Raw genomic sequence first — 21349 nt, 5'->3', positions numbered from 1 at the left:
TTCTCCAGCTTCTGTAGAGTCAAGCACATTGACATCCTGCTTCAGCAGATTCAACAGCTTTCTCTGAGCAGCCTCAAGCGGCAATGCCCAATTTGGACAGCCAAGGAGTGGAGCCTAAACCAAGGATTTCCCCACCAATGCTTAATAATGCTTCCAATGCTTCCCACTCCATCATTTTTTCAGATAAAATGATGCTGGAGATACCTTCATTAAATTTTTAAAACTACTCATCAAGCCAGACTGGCTGAGTTAATTGCTTTTTACAGGAGGAAGCTGAAAAAATGTTTCCCCAATGATATCAAATATTAATAGTTGGAACCTGTGAATGTTACCTCATAAGGAAACAAAGTGCCTTTGAAGAAGTGATTAATTTAAGATCTTAAGAGATAACATTATCCTGGGTTACCCAGATGGGCCCTTAATGCCATCACATGTGTCCTTATGAGAAAGGGCAAAGGGAGATTTGACTCACACAGAGATGGGCAAGCGAAGACAGAAGCAGAGTGGGGTGATGATATGGTCACAAGCCAAGGAAAGCCAGAAGCCTCCAGAAGCTAAAAGGTAAGGAATAGATTCTCCCCTAGAGGCAATGGAGGGAGCCTAGCCCTGCTACCATCTTGATTTCAGCCCAGTGAAACAGATGTTGAACTTCTGGCCTCCAGAACATAAGAAACTAAACTTCTTTCCAGCCATCAAGTGTGTGGTCACTTAAATGGCAGCTAAATACTTTATAGTTATCGGACTCCAAAAATACGTAAAATTCCAATGGGTCAAAAAACAAAACAAAACAAAAACAATAAATTCCAATGTGTCACAGAAAACAGCCAGACAAAAAACATTTTTTTAAAACACAACCAGGGAAGCTGGACGTGGCTCAAGCAGGTGGGCACCTGCCTGCCACACAAGAGGTCCAAGATTTGGTTCCCAGTGCCTCCTAAAGAAGATGAGCAAGACATCAGGCTTGCACAGCGGGCTGACATGGGGAAATACAACGAGAGATAGAACAAAAGGACTGGAGATGGCAGTCCTGGACTGGATACTTCCCTCCCACATGGGAGGTCCCAGGTTCAGTTCCCATGCCTCCTAAAAAGAGGATGAGAGAAAAAGATGCGGCTCAACCAATTGGGTTCCCATCTACCATATAGGAGGTCCAGGGTTCAATGCCCAGGGCCTCCTGGTGAGGGCGAGCTGGCCCATGTGGAGTGCCAGCCCATGTGGGAATGTGGCCCCACGCAGAAGTGCTGCCCTGCATAGGAGGGCCGGCCAATGTGGAGAGCTGGCACAGCAAGATGACACAAAAAGAGACACAAAGAAGAGAAAATAAGAAGACAAAGCAGAATAGAGAGCCGAGGTGGCGCAGGAGAGTAATCGCCTCTCTCCTACTCTGGAAGGTCCCAGGATTGGTTCCTGGAGCTGCCTAATGAGAATACAAGCAGACACAGAAGAATACACAGCGAATGGATACAGAGAGCAGACAATGGGGAGAATTGGGGGGGTGGGGAATAAATAAAAATAAAATCTTAAAAAAAAAAGATGAGCAGACACAGAGAACATACAACAAAAAGGCAGAGCAGTGAGCTTAAACAATAAGGTAGGGGCGGTAGAAATAATTTTAAAAAGTAAATCTTAAAATTTTTCAAAAAGTTGTTTTTAAATACATTTTTAAAAAATGGACCACAATCTATTACTATAAATATTGACTTTATTGTATTTATATAGATTACTGATATCCATCACTATTAAAAGTATTTTTCCAGACTTAGCCACTGGGAGCTCCTTCAAATTGGCTCCTCTATCCTTGTGACAAGCTCTCATCATTTAAAAAATTTTATTGTGACAAAACTTATATAAAAAATTTGCCATCTGAACCATTTTAAGCATACAATTCATGGTATTAATTATATCTACAATGTTGCGCAACCATCACCATTACTACTTGCAAAACTCTTCATGACTCCAAACAGAAACTCTGTACCCATTAAGTGATAGTTTCCCATTCCCCTGTATTCCCAGCTGCTGGTAACCTCTATTCTATTTTCTGTCTCTATGGATCTGCCTATTCTAGATGTTTCATATAAGTGGAATCATACAGTATGTGTCCTTTTGTATCTGGTATACTTTGCTTTAGCATATGTTTTCAAGGTTCATCCATGTTGTAGCATGTATCAGAACTTCATTTTTTTCTTGAAGTACCAGGGCCAGGGATTGAACCTGGGACCTAGTATATGGGAAGCTGGCGTTCAACCACTGAGCCCATTCAGCTCCCAAGTTGTTTTTTTATTTTGCTTTGTTTTTAGGAGGCACCGGGAACTGAACCTGGGATCCCCGACGTGGGAAGCAGGCACTCAACTGCCTGAGCCACATCTTACTCTCCTTCATTCCTTTTTATGGCTGAATAATATGCTGTTTTATGGATATACTGTATTTTATTTATCCATTCATCTGTTTCTGGACACTTAGGTTATATAAACTTAAAAAAAAATATTTTTCCTTCAACTACAGGTATGAAACAAGGTTACAGAAAGCGATGAGGATTTTAAAGATAAATCTTGCCTCTCAACTACACATCCAATCACACAAGCACTATGCTAAGCCAGATAACCAAGATCTCCCCTAGAAATGTAAGACAGAACGTTTTTCTATTTAAATAAAAACTAATTCATAATAAAAATGAAAACTAAAACCATTATACAGAATTTTTCACCTCTGCACTTTAGCAAAACACTGTGAACAGCAAAGCAACCACTAGAGGTAAGCCTATGATCAGACATTTGCAAAACTTACACGTACTTATCTGACCACTGGTCTGCAGCTGGAAATGTAATAATAACTCCTCTCTAACGGCCCTATTTTGGAAAATATTGCTTACTGATGAATATGTACTACAATGAAGAATTTGATTAGGAAGACATTTCCTATCTTCAACTCTCTCAGTATTTCCAAAGAAAAGGTTTTAGCTGATCTGGTTATTGAGGGAAATTCTGGAAAAACCAACAGTGCTCCCCAGCCTTTCCACATATGATCCATCTGCTTGCCTAGCAGTGTCTATAAATAAAGAAATCAAGAATGCTTCCTTTGTGGCTGTATTCTGGGACCTAATTCAGCATTTCATTTTTCTATAAACAGGTGCCGCCTAGTGTCAAAAGACTGTAAATACAGCCTTCCAGCTCAACAGTTCCTCGATTAGAAGCCAGGAAAGCTTAAAGAACAATCCCTTCTTCCTGGATGAAGACAAGGTCCAGGAACAACTTCCGAAAGGTAATCTTGGGCCGGGTCTTACAGGCCAAGCCTGCGTCTTCCAGGTCATGCACTTTGCTGCAGTGGTTAAGAAGGTGGGTCTGGAGGCAAAGTGCCTGGGTCCCACTTAGCTCCACACATTACTCTCTGGCTATGTGACCACAGAGAAGTCATCTGGCTCCTTTAAGCCCTCCTGTGAAAATCAAAGAGCAGGGCCTACCTCCTAGGTTTGGCACAAGGATTAAATGACATAAAACCCTATTAGGGAGTTAACAAGAGTACTATATCCCACGGTGGTTATGAGGACTACATTTTTATAAGTTCTCACGAAAGGACCTCCTACACGTGGGAAGCACCCCCTATATGGGAGCTACCTCCCTGACTGACCTCACTGCCTGCCCTTTCCCCCTCACTCACTCTGCTTCAGACAGAAAGGCTTCCTTACTTAAGTTTCTTGAAAATTCTGTGCAGTTGCTATCCCCAATACCTAGAACACGCTAACCCAGGTATCCACAAGACTCCTCCCCCCTTCACTCAGATGTGTGCTCAAATGTCATCTTATAATCCTAAACAGCAGCCACCTCTTCTCACCAGAAAACACCTCTAACACAGAGGTACTCTCCACCCCCAGTACAAAATGTTTACTGTGGATATGCTCGCACCGGATGGAAGCTCCTCAAGAAGAGGGACTGTCTCTTATTAACTGCTCCATTCCCAGGACTCAAAATAGGGAAACATATTTGTTGAATGAATGACTGAGACTTTCCAGGTAGAGGGAACAGAGGGGTATATACAAGGTATAAAAAGCGTGCCTGGCTAGACTGTGAGGTTGAAGAAAAAGGTAGGAGTCAGATCATGAGTGGTACCTACGGAAGTGGAGCTGGCCCAACGGACAGGGCGTCTGCCTACCACATGGGAGGTCCAAGGTTCAAACCCAAGGCCTCCTGACACGTGTGATGAGCTGGCACATAGGCAGTGTTGGTGTGCGCAAGGAGTACCACGCCACGCAGGGGTGTTCCCCGTGTAGGGGAGCCCCACACGCAAGGAGTGCACCCCGTAAGGAGAGCCGCCTAGTGAGAAAAAAGTGCAGCCTGCCCAGGAATGGCGTCGCACACACCGAGAGCTGACGCAACAAAAACGAGACACAGATTCCCGGTGCTGCTGACAAGAATACAAGCGGACACAGAAGAACACACAGCGAATGGACAGAGAGCAGACAACTGGGGGGGAGAAGGTAGGGAAGGGGAGAGAAGTAAATAAAAAATGAATCTTAAAAAAAAAAAAGAGTGGTACCTAGAAGCTCAAGTTTAAAAGAGGGAAGTAGAGAATCCAATGTGTGCTTTAGAACGCATTCTCTGACAGTGCTGAAGAGGCTGAACCACAACGGCAGCCCTGGGGGCTGGCAGGCAGTGCCATCAGGAAGCTGCAGCACCTCTCCAAGTAAGCAGTGCTGGGTGGAGGAATTAAGGCAATGGTCAGAGGATGTAAAGGACAGGAAAATCTCAAGAAACAGGAGGAGAGCCTACAGATGGCTCTGAGGGAGACCAGGAAGATGCAGCAGGTAAGGTTTCTGAAGGGATTCTCAAGGTTCTGGTTAGAGTCACTGGATCAACAGGAGAAAGAAAAGCTAACGAAGAGCAGATGCTGCTAATAAAATAAAGGTTTCCAATGGTCTCCTCTTTCCAAGTAACTAAGGCAGAAACAGAGAAAGCCAGGTATGTGGATCTATCATTCACAGACCTTTTAGCAATCAAGCAGAAAGTTCTTTTCCATTCCCCATCCTACCTTAACCCCTTACAAGAAAAAAAATCGTATAACCTCACCCATTAAAAAAAGTATTTACAAATTTTCAACAGAATAAAAAAGGACTGGGAGTGTTAATTTATGATAGAACTGAGCATCAGTTTTGGTATTCATATGGCTCCTGAAGAGAAAGAATGCAATTTCTGGCAGCAGTGCACAACTTAAAGCTTATACAAAGCTACACCCCCTCCTACCAACATTCCAAGGGGCTATAAGTTTTGTTACAGTGGAAGAGAGTATGCTGTATCCGGTAAATCAAATATTATTTTCTAAATGTAACTCCATTCCTTTTTACAACAAAAATAAACAATGGCTGCAATTACATTTAGAGCTTCTATATTGTTTCATCATTTAATACTCACAACCCTGTAAAAGTAACTGACAAACTTTTCTTTTGAGAATTTTCTCAGTCGTGTTCTAGAAAGAATCACTCTCGTAAAAGACGATGTGATTAGCGGCAGGCAGATCATTAGGAAGCTAGCAGCAAAAAAGAGCAGTGAATGGGAAGATAGGAAAGCTTTGGCGTTTAAGATATGGACTTGGTAACAAATTAGATACTGGTGGCAAGGAAGAGAAAGGAACTCAAAATGAGTCAAAAAATCTAGTTGGGGCAAGAGTTTTTGTTTGGGAGACTGCAAGCCTGCCATTAACTGAGTTAGGGAATACAGAAAGAACAGGTTTGCAGGGAAGAGGAGAAAGTTTAGATTTGCTAAATTTGACAAGGGGAGATAAATTTGACAGATAAAGCTGTAATGTCAGAACTCAAGAACAGATCAACACAATGGGACTTCACTGTTTATCAAACACTTCAGCATTATCTAAATTCAAAGAATCACAGAATTTCAGAGCAAAAAGCTGTCTTAGTTGAAAACAAACAGCTTGGTACTGTGCCTCCAGTAAATTTAAAAAAAAAAGTTTATCTTTATCATGGGCAATTAAGTGAAAGGAAAAGGAAAGAGAGAAGGTAATAAAAAGATGAGAAAGAGACACACAAAACATTCTGAGAGACAGATAAGTCTTGCAAAATAGACATCCCCATTTTTAGCATTTTGTGCTGTTCAGAGCCTAGCACAGCCAGACACCTGCTCAGGCTGTGAACAAGGAACTGAGCGCCCCAAGGAAAGTCTTGCCATACAGGGCAGAAGAGTTTTCTGGGCACCATTCTACACTGTTGCTCTTACTACATACTATGATCCAAAAACTGTGCTCATCACTTCATATGCATCACATCACAGGCCTTGAACACACACACAATACAAGGACTACCACTCCCTTTTTACAAAGGAGGAAATCAACGCTTACAGCATTAGAATAAATTAAGCCAAAGTCCAGTGGACAGACTGTATACTCTTAACACCATATAAGAAAGCAATACAGTGCTGACCCCAATAAATTTTTAAACACACTCTGTCCTGTATTTGAAGAGTAAGTCCCTAGAACAAAACAGATTTGGTTCCTGCTTTCACAAATCTCATAGCACAGAGTGGAAAGAGAAATAAATATGTAAGTAGAAATTTTGGTAAAAGCAATAAAGGAAACTAATGGGATGCCAGGAGAGAGAAGAATGGGAGTAGATTTTATATTAGATGAGTAGGAAAATAAAAACATAAACATAAGAAAAGCTCACCTCTTTTTGCCCAAAACATTCCTGACATCAATTTACATCTTTCAAACAAGTACTTTTTGAGGCAACCAATTTTGTCTAAATCCTCTAGGACATGGACTGCGGTCTTTTTGGGTTTCTCTTTTTTAGGGAGGAGAGATTAGGAGGTTTCCTTAGGGTTCTTCTACTCCCAGACTTCACTGGCTGAGGGATCAGGCTCTCTTTTACCCTTCAGCAAGGGAAGCTCCCCTTTTAAGAGTTTTCCTGCTAAAATATATATATCCTTCCACACCATGCAGCATACGCAATTCTTTGAAAACAAAAATATTACTCAGATGATGAAACTGTATCAAATACTTCAATCTTGCTATATCAATCAGAAAAATAATAGTAATCATTTCGCAGACCTGGAAACCATTCAACTCAGCAAATATTTATTAAGAACCTTCCGGGTCCCACCGGGCACTGTTCGTGGTGCTGGAATATTGGTTGTGTACAGGAACACTAGAGGGCGCACAGCAGCTACCATTTTCAGGACAGGCGGGCAGGGGGCGTGGTACCTGGCAGAAACTAAAGGGGAAGAGTGAGAAAAACGGGTATTTCAAGATCAGGAAAGTAGGGGGCAGGATAGGAAGCACAATGAAGGGGACTCTGCAACCCCAGGGCCATTAGAGATCCGCAGAACAGGGGTTCCTTCAGGGGTGGCATAAGGTAGAACAGAGATCTGTTTGTTTCACCTGATGAGACATAACTGAGGGTTCATGAGCACAGCAACCCGACGTAGGTGGAACAGGTATTATCACTGAAAACGAGAAGACCGCAGTACAGAAATGAAGGTGCTTTCCTGAGGTCAACTTGCTAAGTAGTGAGGCTGGCTCAAAGGCCCTAGTGTTCTGGCTGCTGTCTGGGCTTACTCTGGAGCCACAACTGAAGATGCCGATCACTAGTGAGCACTCCTGAGAGCTGTTCACTTTGTTTTCACTGTTCTAAAATAATACAGAAAATAAGACATGATGGAGATGCAACTGGCATATGGGCGCCACATAGATCTTAAGAACCAAGCCTGTGGGACCACTGACATACCCTAGTTTTTCAATTTTAAAACCCAACTGGGGAAGCGGATTTGGCTCAACTGATAAGAGTGTCCGCCTACCACATGGGAGGTCCAGGGCTCAAACCCAGGGCCTCCTGACCTGTGTGGTGAGGTGGCCCACGCACAGAGCTGATGTGCACAAGGAGTGTCGTGCACGCAGGGATGTCCCCCGCATAGGGGAGCCCCACGCAAGGAATGCACCCCGCAAGGAAAGCCACCCTGCGTGAAAAAAGCGCAGCCTGCCCAGGAGTGGCGCCGCACACATGGAGAGCTGACGCAGCAAGATTACGCAACAACAAAAAAAGAGACACAGATTCCTGGTGCTGCTGACAAGAATGCAAGTGGAAACGGAAGAATACAGAGTGAATGGACACAGAAAACAGACAATGGTGGCGGGGGGGGGGGGGGGGGGAGGGGAAGGGGAGAGAAATATATTTTAAAAATCTAAGAAAAAAAAAGGTGCATATATGAAAAAAAACCCCAACTGATTGTAAGCTATACCATAAATTTAATAACTTTTTCCCCAAATAGGGAAAACTACATGAAATACACAGAGGAACTGTGTAAACCAATTAAGAAATGTCAAAATATGATTAAAATAGCTCTTAGATATGAGAAAGAGGTTTATTTAGGGTTGGAAGTGACTTCAGGTGAAAACACTGAAGCCGGGAAACGGACTTGGCCCAGTGGTTAGGGCGTCCGTCTACCACATGGGAGGTCCGCGGTTCAAGCCCCGGGCCTCCTTGACCCGTGTGGAGCTGGCCCATGCGCAGAGCTGATGCGCGCAAGGAGTGCCGTGCCACACAGGGGTGTCCCCCGCGTAGGGGAGCCCCACGCGCACGGAGTGCACCCATAAGGAGAGCCGCCCAGCACGAAGGAGGGAGCAGCCTGCCCAGGAATGGCGCCGCCCACACTTCCCGCGCCTCTGACGACAACAGAAGCGGACAAAGAAACAAGACGCAGCAAAAAGACACAGAAAACAGACAGCCGGGGGAGGGGAGGGGAATTAAATAAAAATAAAAATAAATCTTTAAAAAAAAAAAAAAAAGAAAACACTGAAGCCTAACCCTTCAATGTCTCATTTCACAAAAAGAGTAGCACAGAGTGGAACACAGATACTGATTCTTACTCTATTGGACCTTCCTCTATCCCCAGAATTATATTTATATTCGGGAGCCATACATTTACAGGCAGCCCTCTAAGACAGCTCCGTGTTTTGAGTTTATCTCAGAGACCCCAGCCAGGCCCAATGGGTAGACTATGGAGCCTGGGGCAGAGGCAGTGAGTGACCAAACTGGCCTGGCAGTCCTAGCAGCCCTCTGGCCCCATGGAAGGAAAGTGGCAGAGCATTCTAATTTAGTGACTATAGACTCTGTGACTTTTTGGAGAGTATTTTCAGAGAGCATGAAGGTCAGTACTATGATGCAAATGGTTCCTGGTTCTTTCACAAACGCACACAGATAACATATCCTCTACCCTAACTCACTGCCTCTAAGCAATAAGAGAAGAAAAACATAAAAGTTAAAAGTTTTTTTTTTTTGAAGTTAATGTTAAAAGGCAACGTGGGGGAAAAAGTACACCAAATGTAAGATACTTTGGTCAGTAGTAGTATTTTGAGGATGCTCTTTAAACATTAGTTAAAAATGTTACCAACAATGTGAGATATTGGTGGCAGGGTGAGGCATGAAAGCCCTGCATGATGTTTTGTATGTTTGTTTTCTAAGTTCAAACTATTACTATATACTTATTGTTCCTGTATGTTCATGCATGTGTGATATACTTCAAAAAATTTTTAGAAATTTAAGAAAAGTCAATGTGGATTTGCAAAAATACATCAGGTAGTAAGTCTTTACTGTACAGATGGATTCTCTCTACAGCATGCCTTTAAATAGTAAAATTGTGTAATACACTTAAAATAAGATGTGCATGACCTAAATTTGGGAACATAACTGTTGCATAAAGTAAGATATGTTTGTAAGTGAAAAATATACTTTGACTAAGACAAGGAGAAATTCAGGTCAAATTAAGAGCCAGATATGGGGTTAGTTATTGGTCAGGCATGATCTTTCCTCTCAGCCAATATTTCTAATTTTCTAGGAAACACCAGTTATGGGGAGGAAAAGGCATTATAGCAAGAACTAAGGTAAAAATAGATTTGTAGGATTTTTGGTGGGATGTGTGGAGTTGTCAGAAAGAATTCAAAGGAAGTTGTTAAACTTTCCCCCATGAAAAGCCCTAGGATATTCTCTACTAGCTTATGAGAATGCTTCTTTGCATAGTTCAAAGGAACTCAGCCATTAAACATGCAGTATTGAATTCATACTTAATACTTAAAGAGTTTCTAACAGAAAATGTGTTTTAAGATATCAATGTAGGAGTATATCCAAAAAAAAAATGTTGCTTTCCAAATCATTGTATTCTAACTCCCTAACATTTGCAGTTGTTCACTGGCTAGTTAAAATGTTTTATCTTTATTTTGGTTTGTACTTCTTATAGCAATTAAAACCATTTTCTACATCAAGACTTATAAAACAAGTTTTTTTTAACCCCTAAAATAACAAGTAATCAAAATTCAGGCTGAAAAAGGAAAGATCATCTTATCCATAAAACTAATTCCTGCCACATAGAGCTGTAGTTGAGATGCAATCGCCCGGTGCACAAACATCAAGGGTGTCTCCTGGCATTCACTTAACATAGCCCACGCGGTGAACAGTGTCATGGGTGTGTGTGTATGGATGGACGACACATGGTTCTGTCTCCGTAATATGTTATTAGTAACTGGTAGGAACAACTCTTAAGAACTAGTGTTCTAGGGCTGGTACAGTCCTGCAGTTCTCTCCCATGGATGAGAAGGATTTTGGTGAGTAAAGAAAAGAAAGCTCCTATGGTATAGAGGCATAAGATAACATCAAAGTTGACTACCTGAAAGGATTCACTCTGGTAAGAAGGGGGTAGGACATTCTTGGGGACCGGGAGCTGCTCACTGATGCCACATACACAAATCTCTTTGCAACACAACACAACCCAGCCACACACACATATTCTATAAACCCATATACAGGTATTCACGTAAAGAAAAATCAGATTTATATGACCCAAGGGAAAATTTACAAACACCCCCACCTATAAAACTTCTCCCTGTTGAGACAAAAACCTACTAAAGTTCCTTCATGTGTATATACACTTTCCCCTACATGAATACTCTGCCACCCCCCACACACCATGTCACCTTTCCCCCAGTCCTGCCCATCAGTATTTCATACAAGTGTGGGGCATTCAAAGCAAAAGCAATGCAATGGATAAAGAGAAGGGAAATGAAAATATATGTACGAGTGCTGTTGGAAATGATTTCAAAAGAAGAGCTTGGTTTCAAAGTTTAAGGGTAAAAATCCAGCCTAACTCTCCTCTCTTCTTAAAGAATGGGTATCCATAGTACTCCTCTGTTTTAATCAATCTTACTCTGAAATTCAGTTGTGCTATTTTAATGTTTTAAAAATTACATTAGAATAGCCGTATTTTGAAAAAAATTAATTAAGCTTAATAACTTGGAAATTAATAAACTGACAGCACCTATTTTTACCAGCCACTGGGTGTACAAGATAAATAACTTAAGTCCCAACAGCTCACTAGTCAGTAGAAGGGATGGGAAAGTAAAGGCCAAATGTAATACAATATAGTAATCTGGAGAGCATAGAGATTCCCCTGACTGGGCCTGGCCCTGAATATGTATGTATATACGTATGTGTGTGTTTGAGGGAAAGTTTTACCCAGGAGGTTAAGGGATGAGTATGTGTTGTAGGAGAAGGTGTGGGGATGCTAGACAGGACATGGCCAAAATGCATCCAGCATGGGAAACTAGTGGGGCTAGAGGTGGGAAAGGGGGAATAGAATGTTGGGAAACTGAAAATTGAGAGAAAAACAAACAAACAAACAAGCAAACCCCTGGAGTTTCCACACATGCTGGGTAAGCGTTTGTGGACTTTAAACTTGGTATATAGGGAGCCCCAGAGTAGTTTAAAGTAAAACAGTGACAGGGTTCACACCTGTGGTTCACACTGCTAAACCTTCAGATACAAAGTAAACTTGTATCTATGACAGCAACTCTTTTAAACACGCTCTAATCACCTGAAATTATTTCACGCAAAAGGATGTCCCCCCACATTTTAAAAAATATTTTATTTTGGCTATTAGTGAACAAAAACCAAAGGAGTGCTCTCAATATTAAAGATTAAAGGGAAGTTACAGCCGGCACACTTTCCTCTGACGATTCCTCGCAGTTGTCTTCAGACCTCTAAGGCCAGGTTTAACTACTCTTTATTCCAAAATAGTTTAAATCTAAAAACGTCCAGATAAAAAGAATCCCAACGACAATAATCAATCCAGCCACTATTCTTGAGGAAAAACTTCCCCCAGAAATAATCACATTCGGCAAGTTGTAACATATTAACTTCAAAGCGCACATTTTCAGACACCCCTGCCCCCTCCCCCGTTACTCCTAAAGTTTCACCGTTCAGTGGATCATTAAGTAATAGGTCCAGAACGGCGTCAAAGGAACCCAAATAAAGAGAAAATACATTTCTCCGGGTCCAACTTGGTTCTGTCTCGTTCCAGTCAGCTGGGTCGAGCTGTTTCCTTTTTCCTTTCCGAGACGCGAATGACAAGGACACACCTCATCTCTGGATACATGGAAAGCACAACCATTCTCGGAGGACCCCCCAAGTTTTCTCGGGACCCAAAGATGCCGGCGAAGGGGGCGCCGAGCGGGGAGGGGAGCTCTCGTCACCGAGCCGGCAGCCAAGGCCGAGCGGGCCAGAAAGCCGGAGAGGCTGGCGGAGCCGGGCCGGCCGGAGGACGCGCTCGCGAGGAAGCAGGAGGGAGGCTCCGGCCACAACAACAACCGCGCAGGGCCGAGCGCGGCGGCGGCCGCAGATTGGGCGAGCCGGGCCGCGGGCGCCCATTGGAGCAGAGGGAAAACAGAGTCCGCCAATCGCGAGCGGCCGGGCTGCTCCCCTCGTGCGGCCGCGGCCCGGCCCGGCGGCCGCTACCGCTCCCTTCCGGCGGCGGCCACCACTGCAGCGCCGCGCGCCGTCCCCGCCCCGGCCGCGCGCGGGCCCGCCCCGGCCGCCCGGGAGGGGGGCGCCCCGACGCCGGCCCCGGCCCCCTCGGCCCCCCGCCCGCCCGCGGCGCCGCCCCTCCCCCCCGCCCGCGGCCTCGCCCCGCGCCGGCGGGTCCTCAGGTCGGGCCCACCCGCGGCCCCACAGGCCCCCGCCCGGCGCCCCGCGGCCGGCCCCCGCACACCCCCGCGCCGGCGTCCGCCCGCCTCCCGACTCACCGCCCGGCGCCGCCCGGCTCCTTCCTGGGGCGCGTCCGCGGGCCCCGCTGTCCGGCCGCTGGGGATGGGGCACCCGCGCTGCCGGGCGACACTTTCCTGTCCCCCCCGAAAATTAATCACCAAAAAATAATTCCAGAGAAAAATGGAGAGTAAAATCCAAGATGGCGGCGCTGACCGCAGCACCGCCCGCCCCCTCCGCGGACGGCAAAAATAAGTCCCAGCCGGGGCCGAAGCCCCCCCCCCGCTCCCCACCCGACCGCCTCCGCCGCGCCCCCCCGCCTCGAGCGTAACCCCCCGCCTCGGGCCACTGCCGCCCCGCCACCCCTCGGGCCTCACCTCCGGCTCGCGCGCGGCCGCGGGGTCCGAAAGGCATCTGCCAGGTGGTGCTCCGCGGCCTGGGTCCTCGCGCCGCGCGGTGCCTCCTCTGGCCCCCGGGCGGCCTCACCTCATAGCCCCGAGCCTCTCCGTCCGCACCCGCAGATGCGTCGCCGTCCCCGGTGAGCCACCCGGACGCCGCCCGGGAACGGTGGAAGGATACGAAAAGAAGTCCGTACCGGCCGTCCAACGGCGGAGGGACACCCACGGGCGTGCAGCCGCTCCCCGTCCTCGCGATCCCAAGTCACCGGCCCGGCCGCCTCGGGTTCTTGTTCGGGTTCCCTCGGGGGGGGGGGAGGGTGGCGGGGGAGGCGGAGAAACCCGAGGAAAAAATAGGTCCCCTACCGGGTGCTCCCGAGGGCGGAGGGACAAAAAGCGACTTTCGAGCAAACGAGCCGGTTCGTTGCCGTCGCTTCACCTTCGCGGCGGAGGGATCCGCGGGCCGGCCAGTCGGCGAAGAGGAATCCCTCCGCCCCTCGCTGCCCTTTAAATCGCGGCTGGAGGCGGCGTCGCCGCGCGCCCGCGGGCGCCACCTAGTTCCCGAGGCCGCTGTCCGGCCGTCCCTGCGGGGCCCCTGCGCGCCCGCCTCCCCGCTTGGGGATCCTCGCACACCTGCACCTACCAGGGACAGCTCCCGAGCCGGGGACGCCGGGGCGGGGGGCGGCCGGTCGGCGGAGGGGGAAGCCTCGCCCGCCGTGCCTGCTGCTTGCGCCGAGGGGAGGTGGCCCCTTGGAGGCGATTTTCTTTGTTGTGGGAATGGGTGTCGTTGGCAGCAGATACACCCTTAAAAACCATGTGGGCAGCCTGAGCATTACAGCGCGAAGCGTGTGGGAGGGAGGAGGGTAGTGAGCGCGCAGGAATCGGGTCACTCGTATCACCGACCATTTATTGAGGACCTACTGTGTGCCCGGCACTGGGGTGGCGCTTTCCGGGGCTGGGGGAGATTTCTCCTTCGCTCTGTAATTGGGAAGTGCAAGCGTCCAAGAAGCAGCTTCCTCCTCCAGACGTGTAGTTAGTGCAGGCAGATTGTTGAGAAGCTTCTGTGCGCAAGGAGCTGCCGCTGCCGGGATGGCATGGGGCCACTCCCTTTGGGATCTTGCAACGTGACAATAATGACAAAACAACAATAATGAGGGTATGTATAGTCCCTACCCTCCACCGGGCCCTGGTGTGGGACTCTCCTTTGCTTGCGTTTACTCCTTACGACCACCCCTTGAAGCGGCGATCATGGTTATTCCCAGTTTACACGCGGGGAAACTGAGGCACAGAGCGGTTAGATGACCTCTGTGACCGCCAGTCGGTCATCACCCGAACTCTAGTGAAGAATACGGTCTGTAAATAATAAAAGCAGCTACTGAGTATCTCCAGGGAGAAAACCGGGATCGCCACCGGGGCAGAGGTCCCAAACTTGCCCCAGATTTAATCTGGGGAGACAAGAGGACGGCCCGGGGCAAGTCAATAGGAATGTGTTAGGGAAAGGGGAGAGAAATGTACTGGTGGAGGGACTAACCTGTGCAAGGGCCCTGGGAGGGGGAAAGAGACCACGAGGCGGCTCTGGCGGGTTCTGGAAGCCCCGCGCTGTTGCCCCGTGCCCGTCTCTGGCACTCGGTAAAGGACAAGTCAAGGAAGGACACCTGCAGGGACTGTCCTGAACCCCAGCAACACCAGCACAGGACAGCTCCTCTCATTTTCTCTCCTCGCTGACCTTGGAGCTAACGATGCTCATTAACCCTTTTCACAGTTGGGAAACTGAGGCACCGAGGACCGTGGCCAGCTGCAGTGGGGGCAGGTCTAGAGCTTCAAAACCAGGACCCCTGCCGCTGCCCTCACCTCCTGCTGCCCTCTGCTTCCTCCCGCAGAGAAGGGCTCGGGGCGCTGGGGGAGTGGGGAGCAGGGAAAGCAGACCAAGGTCCCTGCTCTCTGCTTCCTGCTCTGTCACTCTAAAAAGCCACTGGGTCACCTGTGGCAGGAGACTTTGCCTTGCTACAGCTCCTCTTTGAAGGCACAATCGACAAATGAGTGCTTTGGTTTTATGCATTTCTGGTTTATCACTAAAATTTCTTTCCAAGATTTTCAGAGAACTTGGCTCCAAATACTCAAGTTGCATCCCAGAAACACTGAGGCTGCCTTCACCACCCCCACCACTGGGGAGGCGAGCAAACAGGGAAATGCCGTCTGCACCAACGGGCAGCCAAGCCTTGGGTGACCTCCTGGGGTCTTGGCCCAGACCCCAAGGGCCCCATGTCCAGGCAGTGTCCTCCCCAGGGCCAGCTTTCCAGAGCCCATCCCAGTACAGCGGTGCTTCCCATGGACCCCTCAGGCTGATGCCCAAACTCCAGCCCTGTAAAGCCCCAGACTCCCAAGTTACCAGCACTTGATTTGTTTGCTGCCCAGGGCCAGGCCAAGTGCTCTGGGCATTGAGTTGCAAGGGAACAGGCAGGGCCCGCAGGCCGGTGAGGAGACCAAGGCAGGCGAGCAGACACAAGCACACCTCCTCTCAGGCCTCCAGTCCTCGGTCCACCTCCACCCCCTTGCCTTGCTGCCTGCAGTTCCAGCCTCAGCTGAGAGGCCCAGGATGGGTTGGGGGCTCCTGGCAGAGCTGAGGTGGGGCTCCAGGCCTTGAGCTGTGCTGAAGGCCTGGGTCCTTAGCGAGTGGTTTCCCACCCCGGGGAGGCTGAGCTGGCAGAGGGCAGAGGCCAGGAGGAGCCCTCCTCAGGGAGATTGGAAATTGGACTTCCTCACAGAGCTGCCAGCTGGCAGGGGAGGGGGCGGCAGGAAGCAGGGTGGCCAGGCACCTGCCCAGGCCCCACTTGCCAAGGGTCATTGGTATTGGCACTGTGAGCCCCTGGATGCCCCGAAGTGGAAGCGCTAAGCCACAGGGGCAGTGGGCCCCACCATCCAATGTATTAATGTCTCCAAAGAAAGCCTGCGTCAGCAGAAGGGGCCCAGCCAGCCCGGAAGCACTGGGAGGCCAGGCCCACCGTGCCAGCCCTGGGTACCCACTGAGACAGCTGTGTCTTCCCAGCGGGGCCAGCTCCCGTGCGCCCAGCAGCACTCCACAGACCCAGCCTGGTCCCAGCACCTCGCCTGGTTCGAGTGCCAGGTGCACCCGGCAACTGGCTGGCAGAGATTTTGCTTGCTGGGGTCCGTCCCGCAGGGTGGGCTTGCAGGTCGCACTGCCCCAGGGTCCCGGGTCGGGACCTGCTCCTCAGGAAGCGTCCAGGCTCTGCACACGCTTCTCTCCTGGTCTCCGGCCCTGTCCGGGAAACAAGACTGTTGAGATGAGAGCAGGTGCCTGGGACCTGGGGGTGGGGTGGGGCGGGGGGGGGGGTGGTGGTGCCGGGGCGGCCATCTGGGTGGCTGGCCGGCTTTCCGCTGCGGCTCCAGCCCTGCTGGCCCTTCTGCGTCCTGGCCTTCCACCTGCTCCCCTGCCCCTCCTCCTTGGATGGCCGAAGGCTCGCGTGACATGCCCAGGCCACACGGTTGGCAGCAGCAGGACCTCGACAGCCGCTCTGGCAAGCTTCAGCACAATCCTGACCTGGTTTGTGCCCCAGCTTCAGAACTGACCAGCTCTGAGATTTGGGGGTGCATGGCATGGCCAGTCTGCACGCCATCCTGTCACCCGGAAGAGGCACCTGGCCTCGCCTCGCACTCCACACCCCCTGCCTGAGTGATCTCATTTATGGCTTCAGATTGTTATACATGGGAGACACCCAAATTTATATCTTCCACCCAGGCTCCTCTGAACTTCCGACGCCACCACGTGGGGGTCCCATGGGCATTGCAAACATAACCTGGGAAAAATCACATGGGCGCGCACAAACCAAACCCACTCCCCCTCGGCCCTCCCGTCGTGGAGCTAGTTTCTTCCCGCTGCTCAGGGCCTCCCTTAGCAGCTTTCTCTTTTCCTCCTCAGCGTGAATCACCGTCTAGCATCCGGTAGCTTTTCCTTACCCCTCGTGTCTGCTGGCGTTGGTGGCCCCGCCCTGGGAGGTGGCAGGCTCCTCGCAGGCAGGGGCTTCCTGGGTCTCGTTCCCTGTTGTGCCTCCGGCTTCCAGGACAGCGCCTGGGGCTCAAGGCACATTGTGGACATGAATGAGTGAGTGAATGAATGAAGGGGAGTGCCAACTTCCCAGGATTCCAGGAGGATAGGAGGAGGCGGAAGGGCTGTCTAGCCATTCTCTCAACTCTCCCGTCTTTTATCCTCCAGCTCGTTCAGCTGAGGGTGCTGCTCCCCATGCCCCCCCCCAGGTTGTCCTGGAGCTCCCCAGCTTTTGAACCAGAGGCGCCCTGGGATGGAGAGGGGGTGTGCGATCCACCTGGGCCACCTGGGCAATCAGATGGTACCAGGCAAACTCGTGTCACCGAGCAATGTCTCTCCTCTGGGATCCCACGACGCATCCTCTTTTATCTTCTCCCACCCCTCACCTCCCCTTCCCCCCAAAACCAGCCCAGCCCGAGTCCCCACCTGCACTTTCACTCACACCTGGAAGTAAACCAGAGCCGAGAGCAGCAGCTGAAACACTGGCTTCCTCGGCGGCCGGGAGCGATTAGTCTTAATCTTATTTTTAACCATGTTAAGCTTGCAGGAAAGTTCCAAGTACAGTACGAAGAACTTTCTTTTTCTTGGACCACCTTAAGCGTGCACCACTCCTTGAGGATCCTTTACCTTTGAGTACTTTTAGGGCATGTTTCCTTCAGATTGGGACAACTCTCCTACACAGAGTATGGTCATAAAAATCAGGAAGTTAACAATGACGCGTTGCTGCCGTTTAACCCTCAAACCCCATCCAAGTCTTGTCCCTGTAGAAACGTCCTTTTGAGGCGCTGGTTCGGCCCCGTGCTGCTCTGAGCTGCCAGGTGCTTCGCTCTCTTCACTCCTCCTTTCCGGGTTTGCGTGACGTCGGCGCTTCAAAGGCTACACACCAGCGGCTTGGCAGGGGTTTCCTGACGCTTCCTCGGGAAGAGGTTGAGGTCATGTGTCTCAGGCAGGAATCTCACAGAAGTGACGCTGCGTTCTTCTCGGCCTCGTACTGGGTGGTGACGGATTTCAACGTGACCCGTGCACCTTCCTCACAAGGTTAAGGGGCGTTGCCCAGGCTTCTCCACCGGAAAGCCACTTCTTTCCCCTTCGTAATAAAGAAGTATTTTGAAGACAGTAACTGTGAGGTAATGCAAGCATCCCTTTCCTCATTAAATTTTCAACTGATATATTTACATCAGTATGGACTGATGGGTTCCCATTTTATTCAACAGGTTATCGTCACTTCATTTCCCCCTCCCCTCCTGTTCCCTTTCTGTGGCAACTTTATTTATGATAGCCTAAAAACAATCCAAATGTCAGTCAGTGAAAGAATGGATAGGCAAATTGTAGTCTAGTCGGAAATAATACTACTGAGATATAAAAAGAAAGGAGCAGGAAGCACATTTGGTCCCATGGATAGGGCATCTGCCTGTCTCATGGGAGGTCCAGAGTTCAAACCCAGGGCCTCCTTGACCCGTGTGGAGCTGGCCCACGCGCAGTGCTGATGCGCGCAAGGAGTGCAGTGCCACGCAGGGGTGTCCCCCATGTAGGGGAGCCCCATGCACAAGGAGTGTCCCGGAAGGAGAGCCGCCCAGCGCGAAAGACAGTGCAGCCTGCCCAGGAATGGCGCCGCACACACGAGAGCTGACACAAGATGACGCAACAAAAAGAGAAATAGATTTCCAGGTCACTGACAAGAGTGCAAGCGAACACAGAAGAACACACAGCGAATGTACACAGAGAGCAGACAACTGGGGCGGGGGATGGGACGGGGGGAGGGGAGAAATAAATACTAAATAAATCTTAAAAAAAACAGAAAGGAACACCCGTCACAAGCTACAACATGGATGAATTTCAAAAAGAAATAAAATAATTTCAAAAAGAGATAAAGAAACCAGAAACCATAGAACACAAATTGTTTGATTCCAATTATATGACGTCCTGGAACAGAGAAAAAAAGACCCAATCCTTTGGGGTAGAAATCAGAAGTCGTCTGCTACTGGGCAGGTGGTGGGCTGGACCAGGGGGCCTGAGAAACCTCCTGGCGTGGTGGAAATGGCCCGTACGTGGGCAACCATGACCTGTGTCTACGTGAAAACTCTCTCACTGTACGTTTAAGGTCTGTGCAAATGACCGCATGCAAATTATACCTCAAACGAGGGGGGAAAAATCTGGAATAGACTGAATTGACTTGGCTAAAGAAGTTTGTTCAATAAAAGCATTCCCCCCCCCCCCCTTTTTTTTTGATGACTTGTCTGGTAGCTAAGTAAATTTTGCAAAATTGCTTTTCATCGGGCGCTCTGTCTCATGACTCTCCCTCCCGTAACTCATACTTCATAGGTACCGTTTGGACTATTGGCTGGTAAATCCCAAGGCATGGCGCTTTTTTGGGTCAATAGTGTAGACAACTTTCTTCTAGATCATTTTGGGTGGGCAGGCAAAGGGTGACAGGGGACCTTAGCCCTGGTGTTCAGAATGGAGATGACTCCAGAGGTGGGGGTCAGCTAGAGGTTTGAGGAGGTCTTAGGATGGGGGCGGCGCGGGTCTACATCACCACGGGGGAGAAGAAGGGCTTGGATCATCTCTCCTTGTGACTGTTCTTGCTCTTTAACCAGAAAGTTGAACATGTCATAATCCCCAGGGAGCTGGCTGGCGGACAAGCAGTGGAGAACCAGAATTTTCTTTCCCTTTGTCTCCGAAATCCCTATGTGCAGAATCCACTCCCCAGCCACCAGCCCTCTCCCACTGCAGGGCTCAGACCTCAGAGGGGACCCTCAGAAGATGCGATGCTCCGGTGGCCCAGCCTTGGCCCACGCAGGAGCTGAGCTGGGCGCAGGAAGTTGCACTGAGCTGGTGGGAAAACTGCGGAGAGCTGCCTGGGGAGATGGAGGTGTGCAGGGGGAAGCTGGGATGAGCATGCTGTTGCATCCAGGGGTGGAGGGGACAAGGAAGGGTCTGGAACGTTGGCTGGTTTGTGGGTTTCAAACAGGGTGGAAGGCCACCATGGCTCTGCAGACTCAGGTGCCACCCGCACTGTTGGTGCCATGGGTGGCTGCGGCCACGCCTAGGTCCAAGCGCCTAGCACCCTGCTTCTGAGGCTCTGGAGGCGGAAGTGATGGTCTAGGATCTCCCTCCAGACTGATCACAGATACCAGATCTTCATCAACTAGGTCTCTTTCCAGAGGGCTTTAAACCGAGCAAGGAAGAGTTGCTCAGCCTGGTGAGAACGCAGCCTAGAGGAAGATGATTGTGGGTACTGCTTTGGGCAGTACCCCCAAGTTTACCCAGGACCTGTGGATGTGCCCTTATTTGCAGATGTAACCAGAGGTCATGTTATATTGGGGGACATGTGCTAAATCCAATGTGCCTGGTTTCCCTAGAAGAAGAGGGAAACTTGGACACTGAGGAGACACACAGAGAAGGCCACGTGGGGCACAGGCAGAGACTGCAGTGACAGGTCTGCAAGCTACGGGACGCCAAGGATGGCCAGAAGGCACCAGTGGCTGGAGGAGCCCGGGAGGGAGCCCCGAGGCTTCTGGGGCCATTCGGCCCTGCCAGCACCTTGTTTTGGACTGCTGGCCTCCAGAACTGGGAGAAGAGACACATCTGTCGTTCCAGGACACCCAGTTGGTGGTACTTTTCTATGGCAGCTCCAGGAAACCAATATGCCTCGTCTCCTCTTTATTTATTTTGATCCCAGTTGTCCCAGGCCAGGGGGAGCCTCTTCCAAGTGGCTTCTGTCTCCTTTTGCTACGTCTCCATCATTCTTTGAGCCTAGCCTGGGGGTTGGCCATTTCTCCAAGGAGCTCTGGTTCCTTTTGGGGGGAACCAAGGTGCAGTGCTGGGTGTGCCCATGGCCGCTTTGCCCTCAGTGACAGGACC

The 21349-nt window shown here is 49.6% G+C and overlaps 1 protein-coding gene across 19 annotated transcripts in view; it reads right to left on the bottom strand.

Annotated features, from left to right (window-relative positions):
• Positions 1-14272, bottom strand: part of KMT5B (lysine methyltransferase 5B) — a 71971-nt gene extending 57699 nt beyond the window's left edge. For 3 of the 19 annotated variants that reach the window (XM_071217930.1, XM_071217936.1, XM_071217941.1), the window contains exon 1: positions 13405-13880. Coding sequence is in view for 3 of the 19 variants with exons in the window: in XM_058305072.1 (XP_058161055.1) it covers positions 13405-13441 (37 nt within the window). In the remaining 16 variants the exon portion in view is untranslated. Of the gene's footprint in view, positions 1-13068; positions 13272-13404; positions 13986-14065 lie in introns of those variants that run through there. The other 16 variants (XM_071217929.1, XM_071217935.1, XM_058305070.2 and 13 more) reach the window with 13 other exon arrangements.
• Positions 14273-21349: the final 7077 nt, after the last annotated feature.

This window comes from Dasypus novemcinctus, chromosome 10 (assembly GCF_030445035.2).
Source record: "Dasypus novemcinctus isolate mDasNov1 chromosome 10, mDasNov1.1.hap2, whole genome shotgun sequence".
In the NCBI taxonomy this organism is placed as follows: domain Eukaryota; kingdom Metazoa; phylum Chordata; class Mammalia; order Cingulata; family Dasypodidae; genus Dasypus; species Dasypus novemcinctus.
Note: the sequence above shows the minus strand (reverse complement) of the source record. Positions and strands in the feature narration are given on the sequence as shown.